The sequence below is a fragment of the Grammomys surdaster genome, unplaced genomic scaffold (assembly GCF_004785775.1).
Source record: "Grammomys surdaster isolate TR1022 unplaced genomic scaffold, NIH_TR_1.0 123465, whole genome shotgun sequence".
Taxonomy (NCBI): domain Eukaryota; kingdom Metazoa; phylum Chordata; class Mammalia; order Rodentia; family Muridae; genus Grammomys; species Grammomys surdaster.
The window spans coordinates 199,600-210,982 of record NW_021618704.1 but is presented as its reverse complement, the minus strand read 5'-3'; the positions used below and the strand labels follow the sequence as shown (position 1 = coordinate 210,982).

At 37.5% G+C, this 11,383-nt stretch overlaps 1 gene segment (V, D, J or C); it reads right to left on the bottom strand.

Moving 5' to 3' along the window:
* Positions 1-3,302: 3,302 nt before the first annotated feature.
* On the bottom strand, positions 3,303-7,223 carry LOC114636307. The segment is given in 3 exon segments: positions 3,303-3,640; positions 3,868-3,960; positions 7,163-7,223. Coding segments are annotated over 3 exon segments (492 nt in total).
* Positions 7,224-11,383: the final 4,160 nt, after the last annotated feature.

Genomic DNA, 11,383 nt, shown 5'->3' with positions numbered 1-11,383 from the left:
TCTCTCTCACACACACACACAGAGAGAGAGAGAGAGAGAGAGAGAGAGAGAGAGACAGAGACAGAGACAGAGACAGACAGAGAGAGACAGAGAGAGAGAGAGACAGAGAGAGAGACAGAGAGAGAGAACAAGCAACCAAAAACAGGAACATAGGATCTGACAGTAAGTTCACATACACAGTCTTAAATACTGTGGAAACGGCCTTTTACTGCACATATGCAAACATTGGGTTCTATTTCAAAATACATAGATATTTTGGCATGTAAAACAAAACCACCAAGTAAATAGTATGACATTTTCAAAAATAGTTAAATGGCTAATAATGTCATATGACTTCAAAGTTGTGTTTCATTCTTTAAGGGTATTCTGATGATGTTGAGATAACTCTAACTGTGTTGTATCTTGAAGTCATGATTTAGAGACCTGATATTCATCTCTGGAAAATCAAATGAGATACTCTTACAAACTGTGAAAACACTTGTTAAATGGATTGTATATGAGTCAGGACAGATGGCACATCTACTAATTTATAAGACTTTAAATGTGTACTCTAGGATTCTTGACAATATCAGTGGCAATGGCTGAGGAATATACATGTTTCATGTTCAAAATCAGCAGAATGGAGGCTAAGGATGTTATGGTTATCATATATAAAGCACACAAACTCTTACAGTATTGTAGCCCAAACAGAAACCTCCCTACTTCATCATGCCATCATGTGTTACTTTTCTTTGGGACATCATAGAAAATTGCCTGAACTCATGTGAGAAGAAGAACAATAGGTCATCCAAATATAGCTAAGTTCTATGCCCTATGGGAAACATAGCTTCATGTTGCCAAAGTATTAATGAGACTTTCAGCTTCACCACCATGGAAATACAGAGCAGGAGAATGCACATTATTAAAATCTCTTCTAAATGAATATATATATCACTATAAGTAAAATGACATCTCAAGGTATCAATAACTTGTGTTCTTTTGAAGATGGTAATGACTTCAAGATGACCTTTTGAGGCTTGCCAATTCTCATTTCTTTTTTTTTATTGGATGTTTTATTTACATTTCCTATGTTGTCCCCTTACCCCATCCCCCACCCACCCCGGAACCCCCAATCCCCTCACCCCTCCTCCTTCTTCTCTGTGGTTGTAACCTCTATCTACTCCCCCCCACTCCCACCTCCCCACCCTCAAAATTCCCACCCCCCTGGGGCATCCAGCCTTCATGAGGTCAAGGTGCTCCCACCTATGCCCAGCAGGGCCCTCCACTCTTACATATTCAGCTGAAGCCCTGGATCCCCCCCCAAGTGCTCCCAGGCTGGTGGTTTAGACCCTGAGAGCTGTGGTTGGTTGGTATTATTGTTCTCCTCATGGTGCCGCAAATCCTTTCAGCTCCTTCAGTCTTCACTCTAACTCCTCTATTGAGAAACCCATGATCAGTTCAATGGCTAGTTGTGAGCATCTGCCTCTGAATATGTCAGACTCTTGAAGACCTCTGAGGAGACATCCATATCAGGCTCTTATCAGCATGCACTTCCTGACTTCCACATCAGCATCTACCTTTGGTGACTTCTAACAGTGAGATAGCCACTAAATCAAAAACATAAAACTCATTTTCCATGAATAACTAATAAAAAAATGAAAATGACTAGAAATGGTGGAGTAACTTATAGAAAAAATAAGGATTATATGCTGCTGAAGGGACTGCAACCTGATATGGAAACTGAGAACTACAGTATGGACAGTCCTAAACAAGACATGGAACTACCATATAATTCAGCCCCTCCACCAGTAGGTATATTCATAAACAAATGTAAACTTAGTATACATACTCACACATTAATACTACACTTTTCACAGTAATAAAAAATTAAATAGTAAAAGTGAGACACATTTGCAAGGAATATTATCCAGCCACAGTAAAAATGGAATTCAGACAAATGTGTCAAATTTTGCTCTACAATTCTAAGCATGAATTTGTTTCAGAAAAGGCTCACTGTACATTTGAGGAGAATACTTAATTTGCTCTGTTTGGGAATAGAGCTTGGCCAACATCTGGCCAAGACAGATTTGTAATACACTTGAACTTTTCTATATCCTTGATGATTTCCTTCCTATAAGTCCCATCAGTAACTGTGAAAGCTATTGAACAGGCTGGCTGAGGCTTCTAGTTCTGGCACGTGAATGGATGAGTTAAGACACTTGCAAAGTCAAAGTCATCTTGGGAAAATAAATGAAAACCTATTTTAAGATTTCAGAAAGAAAAAAAATGAAATTGTTCCAATATCTTTACTGGCATTACAAGGAGAATCTTTTGAGTACCTAGATGAGAATGCATCCTTTACAACAGCTTGATTATAGACTCAAAGGGTCTGAGGGGTAAACCCCTCTAAGATTAAAGGTGTTGTGGTGTAAGTCATTATATTTGTATTAATTTATTCTGCAGCAATAAGAATCTAATTAAAGACTATAAACATGAAAAAGCCAGACATAAAATCTGAAAATTTTTCTCAGGATCACTGTGTTGTGATTTCACATAATTCATATGAAGAAATAGGAGCCTAAAGGAGACACATGTGGAAGGGGAAGAGGAAGGGGCAGGAGGGCTTCAAAGTCTGGATCACGAGGTAGTGATTTCCAGGTCAGCTTTGTATATAAAGTAAGACTTTGCAATTCCCTGTTGAAGAAGATAGCAAATAGTGAAAGAAGACAAGAAAAGAATGTGGCCACATTGCAGAAAATAATATTTAAAATAAAGATGTAAGTAGTGAAGAAAGAACAAAAGAACACCCAATGAGATACAGACCATGAATGAGCATCTGTGATGAACAGAGGGATGTATATCAGAAGTGATGCAGTGAAAAATAGCTAAAGGAGGTTGAGATGTATGATCTCTTGAAGAAGGATTTGTAAATTCACAAGCAAATAGATATGAAATATAAAAAAATTGAGATCAAAATGTCATGTCTGCAATATAATTAAACAACCTTGATTTTAAAAGCTCTGATTATTCTGAGTGGCTGAGGGAAGCTTCTTTTAAGTTTAAAATGATGTCTTCTTACTTTATTGAATATAAAAAATGCCTGGATAATAGTATAAATTAGATCTTTTTTAAATAAGCAAATCGATAAGTTATAAAGCATATATACATAATGGGACAAACAAACATGATTTTAAGAAATCTCTGTTTCACAGCTTCACTCTTTTTGGGAACAAGTTTAATAAAATGTTGTAGTTGAGATATCTGTGAAAAGACACAGTTCAGAAACTGAGCCTCCGTGAGCTGCAACCCCAGAAAATTTTTGTTTAGGCCTGGAGGATGATTCCCACTGTGGGAGGAATCTCTTTACTCTGCTGACAGTAATAGGTTGCAACATCATCAGCCTCCACAGGATGGATGATGAGGGTGAAATCTGTCTCTGACCCACCACTACTGAACCGGGCAGGGACCCCAGATGCTAGGTTAGATGCAAAAGAGATCAGAAGTTTGGGAAGATGGCCTGGTCTCTGTTGGTACCAATGCATATAATTACTGCCATATTCAGTGACATTCTTGCTGGTCCTCCAGGAAATGGTGGCCTTCTGCCCAAAAGACATGGCAATAGAAGCTGGAAACTGGGTCAGCACAATGTCACCAGTGGATCCTGCATTGTTAAACACACCTTGATCTGACAGATGTACATAAAGCATCCCAAAGGAAACCTTTCAAGTATGTGAAAACTGTAACAACAGGCATGAGCTACAGTATGAGAACTCATAAATAAAAGGGAACCTTAAACCGATTAATTGTCAAAATTTCAATAATTAGGACACCAAACTCTGAAAAACAGTAATGACCACAGAGGATATTTCCAACATGATCACCCCTCACCTGGAACCCAGAGCAGCAGTACCCACAGCAGAAGAGCAGACCTCATCTCTGAGAGCTGTACTATAAGCTGCTTCTCCAACAGTGGTAAGCTACCTTTAAAGATGTTCTGTGGAATCTGCACTGTGGCTAATGTCTGACTATGCAAATCAGCTCAGAAAGCTGGGTCCCTGTTCATAGGGACATCTGCTGTTGAATCATTTTGTAGCAGTTAGGATTAGTAAAGAATTCACTAGAGTATTTTAGGACTAACTACAGCTTAGCTGGGTTTGTTGGATCTTTTATAAGTATTTTCCTTCTTTATGGCACCTGAACTGATGATATTGACATGCGGTGAACATTGTATACAATGCAAGGGAAAGTCAGGTGTTTCTGCTTCCAGAGATTTGACCGGAAGAAAGACCTTAGACTCTGATATCCTAATATAGTATCATAATTCAAGGGACTGAGTGAAGCTCAGTATACCACTCTCAAGATCTGACTGCTCTACATTATAGCTTGATTGTCTCTAGAAGGCCCACTAAGCAGAACCTCCAAACTGAGCCTATGTTGTGATCACTGTGTCCTATTCTTCCAATGATGGAAAATGAGATGAGTGCAAAGGGCTTTACCCTTTCAAAGCAATTCATAGCAAAAGATGCTGAAATTCTTATACAACTGAATCCTGACAACCCACATGTTACTTGGTTTTGGTGAGTTAATGAATTTCAATTTTACTTTTCCAGTTCTTCCCAATGTTCTTAGACTTAGCTTGCAAGTATTCCAGAAGGTGGGAGAGGAAATGTTAATCACAGAAATTGATTTTTCTCTGTGTGTGGGCAAGAAAATGAGAAACAGACAGGCAGGTAGACAGACAGACAGACAGACAGACAGACAGACAGAGAGTGTCTGACACTTTTCTTCTATATTTTTAGCTTGAGGGAAAGTATAAGATTTCAAAATAACCCCCAATGATATTAAGAATTTCACTTGAATCTTTTTCAAGAGCTTCTCTTCTATCTGTGATTTTATTAATTTGGTTTTTTTTTTCCTTCTCATGGTTAGGTTGAATGCTGTTGTCTTCTATTTTTCAAAGAACAAACACTGAATAATTTTATGTATGATTTCTATTGTTATTTGAAATTCCCTTTCATTCATTCCTGCCCTAATATTTACCACTTCTTTCCGTTTATTGCTTGAGTTTGGCTTGATCTTGTTCTAGAACCTGAGGCAAGTTGCTAGGTACTTGTTTGACATCTCTATGAATTTGATCATTTAATTGGGTTCTCTGTGTTTTTAAGACAGGCATTCAAAGCCATATAATTTCCTCTCAGCACCACGTAACCGTATCACAAACATGCTAGGATGCTGTTTGTCATTTTCATCTGATTCTAGGAATTGTTTTTCCCCATGGCTTCTCAATAAATCAATGGTAATATAAAAGGCTACTGTGCTTTCTCCAATTAATTATTTAGTTTATGTAATTTCTCTCTGTACTATTTTCTAGCTTCATTTAGATTCTCCTATCCTTGTTAAGACTTACTTTGTGGCTTAGAACAGAATCTGTCCTTTAGATGGTTCAGTGGTCTGCAAAGAATGATGTATAGTATACATAATTGATGTGATACAGTTTAGATGTCTGTTGTGTCCATTCACTTCTCCTGCAGTTTCATTCTAAAGTTTCTATGATGATTTTTAATTTCAATCAACATATGAGAGTAGTGTGCTAAAATTACTCTCTGCTGTTGTATCAGGATATAACTGACATTTTATGTCCATTGCATCCATGTTTATTTGTTTTAACTGAAGTCTCATCATTTGGTGTGCATGTATTTAATTGTTATGTACTTTGAGTGACTCAACTTTATTGCTTTCTATATTTGTTAGTAGCAGTGATAATTTGGATTCTACTGCACCAGATATCAGCAAAACTGAACCACCTTGGACTGTGCTCCCACTCTCTTAGTGGATTTACTTCTACAATTAACTCTCTTAGTATGAAGTATCATTAACAGCAAGGTTTGGTTCTTAGAGAAAACTGTTGAGTAGAGTTTTTTAAATCTAGTTCAATAAAATGTGTATCTTTATAGCTGAATTGAGGTCATATAAAGTTAAGAAATTATTGTTAATACCTATAAATTTGTAGTGGCTTCTTGATGAATTGTTTATTTGTTTCTTTGTTTTCTTTTTCCCGACTACTCAATTATATTCTTCTTTTTTTTTGACATTCAGTTTTAGACACATTGGACTCCTTTCCTGATAATCATTGTTCATCTCCTCATCCCATGACATTAACATTTTATCTGTGCTCTCATAATTGAGATGCTATTTCTTTTTCCCTGTCTGCATAGTATTTGATAGTATCTTCTGCAGTGCTATCTTCAAGATGGTGAACTGCCTTAGTTTATGATCATCTTATAATGTACTCATTTTCCCTCAATTAAAAAGATAATTTTGTTAGACATATGTAACTTATTTAGCAATTATATACCATCTGGACCTAAAATATATTGTCCTGTGCTTTTCTTTCCTGTAAGGTTTCCTGTGAGAGTTCAGATGTCAGTCAAATGTGTTTATCTTTGGAGTTAAGTTGGCATTTTTCCATTGTGTCTTTATAATGATGATTTTTATTTTTATTGGATATTTTATTTATTTATGTTTCAAATGTTGTCCCCTCTCCCTTTCCCCCAGGAAACCCCCCCATCCCAATTCCCCTGCTTCTATGAGGGCCCCTACCAACGCACCGACTCCCACCACATCAACCTAGGATTCCCCTATGCTAGGGTCATCAAGCCTTCACAGAATCAAAGGCCTCCCCTCTCATTGATACCAGAAATAGACATCCTCTGCTATGTATACAACTGGAGCCATGAGTCCCTCCATGTATACTCTTTAGTTGGGGGTTTAGTCCCTGGGAGCTCTGGGACTTGTGGTTGGGTGATATTGTTGTTCTTCCTATGGAGTTGCAAATCCCTTCAGTTCCTTCAGTCCTTCCCCTAACTCTTCCATTTGGATCTCCATGCTTAGTCCAATAGTTGGCTGCAAGCTTCCAAATCTGTGTTGGTCAGGCTCTGGCAGAACCCCTTAGGAGACAACTATATCAGACACCTGTCAGCAAGCACTTCTTGGCATCAACAGTATCTGGGTTTTGTGTCTGCATGCAGGAAGGATCCCCAGGTGAGTCAGTCTCTGGGTGGCCATTCCTTTAGTCTCTGCTCCACTTTTTGTACTTATATTTCTTTTAGACAGGGACAATTCTGGGTTAAAAATTTGGAGATGAGAAGGTTTCCCCATCCCCCAACCAGGGGCCTTGCCTAACCTCTGGATATAGTGTCTGTAGATTCTTTCTCCCCTTTGTTGGGTATTTCAGGTAATGTCATCGCTGCTGGGTCCTGGGAGTCTCTTGCTTTCCTGGCATCTGGGACTTTCTGGTAGCTACAACCAGTTCCCCATCCTCCATTGCTACATACCTCTGTTCAATTTTCTGACCCTCTGTACATGTCTCCTGTCTCCTCACATACCTAAACCTACCCCCTCATTTCCCCTCCCTCTCCTTTCTTCCTCCCAATACCCTACCAACATCTACCTCCCATGTTTATTTGTGTTCCTCCTTCTAAGTAGCATCCTTCTTGAGCTTCATATGGTCTGTGAACTGTATTGTGGGTACTCTGAACTTTCTTCCCTAATATCCACTTATCAGGGATACATACCATGTGTGTTCTTTTTTGACTGTGTTACCTCACTTAAAATGATATTTTTTTTTAGTTCCATTCATTTGCCTAAGAATTTCATGAAGTCATTGTTTTTAATAGCTGAGTAGTTCTCCATTGTTTAAATGTACCACATTTTCTGTATCAACTTTTTCACTGGGGGACATTTGTGCTGTTTCCAGCTTCTGGCTATTATAAATATGGCTGCTATGAACATAGTGGAGCACATGTCCTTGTTATATGTTGGAGCATATTTTGGATATATGCCAGGAGTGGTACAGTGATTGTCAAGTAGTACTATATGCAATTTTCCGAGGAACTGCCAGACTGATTTCCAGAGTAGTTGTACCAGCTTACAATCCCACCAGCATCCTCACCAGTATCTGAGATTTTAATCTTAGCCATTCTGACTGGTATCAGGTGGAATCTCAGGGTCATTTTGATTTGCAATTCCCTGATGTCTAAGGATGTTGAACATTTCTTTAGTTGCTGCTCCGTCATTTGAGAATACTCAGCTGAGAATTCTTTGTTTATCTCTGTACCCCATTTTAATAGGGTTATTTGCTTCTATAAAGTTTAACTCCTTGAGTTGTTTCTATATATTAGATATCAGCCCTCTGTCAGATGTAGGATTGATAAAGATCTTTTCGCAGTGTGTTGGTGGTCATTTTGTCCTATTTACAGTGCCTTTAGGATTACAGAAGCTTTTCAATTTTATGAGTTCCCATTTCTCTACTATTGATCTTAGAGCATAATCCATTGGTGTTCTGCTTAGGAACTTTTCTCCTGTGCCCAGGTGTTCAAGGTTCTTCCAAACTTTATCTTATATTAGATTCAGTGTATCAGTTCTAATGTGGAGGTCCTAGATCCACTTGCACTTGAGTTTTGTACAAGGAGATAAGTGTGGATCAATTTGCATTCTTCTACATGATTCTACCTGTTAAACCAGCACCACTTGTTGAAAATGCTGTCATTTATTCACTGGATGGTTTTAGCTCCTGTGTTAAAGAACAAGTGAACATAGCTATGTGGGTTCAATCCTGGGTCTTTAGTTCTATTCCATTCATCTACCTGCCTGTGTCTGTGCCAATGCCATGCAGTTTTTATCACTATTGCTCTGTAATACAGTTTGAAGTCAGGAATGGTGATTCTCCAAGCAGTTCTTTTATTGTTGAGAATAGTTTTCTGTATCTTGGGTTTTTAGTTATTCCAAATGAATTTAAGAATTTCTCTTTATATCTCTATGAAGAGTTGAGTTGGAATTTTGATGGGGAGTGCAATGAATCTGTAGATTGTTTTCAAGAAGATGGTCTCATTATTGCTATACTAATTCTTCTAATCAATTAGCATGGGAGATCTTTCCATCTTCTGAGATCTCCTTTGATTTCTTTTTTCAGAGACTTGAAGTTCTTTTCATACAGATCTTTCACTTGCTTGGTTAGAGTACCACCAAGATATTTTATATTATTCCTGACTATTGTGAATGATGTTATTTCCCTAATTTCTTTCTCAGCCTATTTATCCTTTGAGTAGAAGAAGGCTCCTTAAGGTTCTCTCTGACTGCATATATTTGTAAAGTAAAGTAACCAAAATCATGCTCTATTTCCCTTCTATTCTAGTGAGAAAGTGGTTGGGTTCATGGAAGAACCAGTCCTGAGTTAAACTGCAGGTCTGTCTTACAATAATGCCTGATATTTGAGAAAGGACCTACCAATGCAGCATAGAAGACGGACCAACCTTAAAATTCACCATTCATGGACAGTAATCCGGAAACACTGGCATGTGGTAGTTATACTGCTCAGGATTATCTATGTGTATTCTGGGATCAAGATATCCTTCCCATCCACCACTTACAGGCAGAAGGCTTATTATTATTTAAACTCAGTTCCTTGTTAAATACCTGAAAGGTTGTTGAGTTGGCACTCTGGTTGAATTAGTCATGCAAAAGCCACTTCTTATCTTTCTGATGCATATAGATTGAACATACATATTCCCTTGTTGTGAGGTTCAAAACCAATTACTCTTCTAGGGCCTATTTCAACTGAATGAAAACATATTGAGCAACTGCCTCACATATCAGGATGTGAATTCTTGCTGCCTAGGTATCAATTACCAAGTGATATAAGAGGTGAGCTACTTCTCGCCACTTAGTCACTCATGGCTGTGAGTAAACATAAGAGTCAGGAACCCTCTAAATTTTTGGAGAGATTAGGGAAGGAAAAGGAGGAAATGGGCCATCTTTGCTCAGTTTTGCAGATCCCTCTAATACCATTAAGTGCAAACCTTTTTCTAAAGGTGATAAAATTGAACTTTATATTTTGTTTTATTTTTTAAGTTATAATATACTTCCATCATTTCCTCCTCTTCATTCCTCTCTCTGACTCCTCTTGGTCACTTTCAAATTCATGATTTTTTTTCCTTAATTGTTCTTATACACACACATACGCATCACATACACATGCAAAACATGTATATATAATACTATATATACATGTATGTATGTACTTAAGAATATGCATATAAACACATAAATATACCCTTCTTTTTCTTACTAATGATACTTGTATGTATCATATGCTTTCAGGGATGACCAAATAACTAATTGTTGTGCTCTTCCCTAGGGTAGATAATTTCTTCTCTCTTCATTCATTAGTTAACCAGTAGACGTTTTATGTAAAATTGAAGTTTTATGATTGTTCCCTTATCCACATTGGCAAGCATATTATTCTTCATGTTCAGGTCATGTTTTGACAACCAAGATGGTGAGACTTCTTGTGTACAGATTCTAACATTTCTATGAAACACATTCTCACTGTAGCTTTCCTGTTTCTCCTGATTTCATGTTCTTTCCACCTTCTTTTCCAAAATGATTACTGAACCTTATGTGAGGGGGTACTGTGATAGTTATATCAATTGGGACTAAGCTCCACAACTTTGCCTTTTTGCTCAGTTATGATTTTCAATAATAGTCTCCATCTATTTCGAAGAGAAGTTTCCTCATATAGGCAGTGAAGACTACGCTGTCTTTGAATATAAAAACAAATATTTAGAGATTATGCTGCTTAGAAAAGTGGTGATTAAAGGCTCTCCTCTAAGATCAATAACTTTAATATTCCTGGTTTGTTGACTAGTACTAGGCATGATATTCCACTTCCTGTTTTGAAATGCTTGAAATGTTAGCTAGAAAGCTAACAAAAGCCTTGCTACCTTCCTGAGAGATTTCCTCAGTATAGAGGCTCTAAGGAGGATGACAGGCACAGGTTGTAAGACACTAACATAAGAGCAAGCATGTTTATATACATTCCTCCATGGTGCCTCTCCACAATGAGAGATGTATAGGAACCCATAGATAATACAATCCAGGTAAATCAGGTCACCTAGTTTGAAGGGTCATAAAAAGAAAAGATATATGAGGATTCAGGAACAAGAACATGCAGAAGGTAGAATCTATTAAACCTAAGACTGTGAAATGTTTAGTTTCCTTGGAGGATGCTGACAAAGGAGAGATGGGGGCTATGAGGTGAATCAAGACCATGGCATGGGTAATGAAAACGGCATTTACTCCATTCCTCATTGGTCTTTTGAACTCTGAATATTGGGCTGTTACAGAGTTTGTTTCATGATTTCTAGACCTTGTAACTTTAAGTTGTCTATCATAAGTTTCTATCCATTATAAGCTTATAATATTGAAAAATAATGTATTTGATTATAGAAGAAGGTGGGTACTTAAGATGAATCTCAAGTGGTATGGTATAGTGGTAAACATGCTGGAAATTTTTCCCTGAGTCATACAAAAATCTGAATTATTTTCTGTTTCAATGAATGGCAAG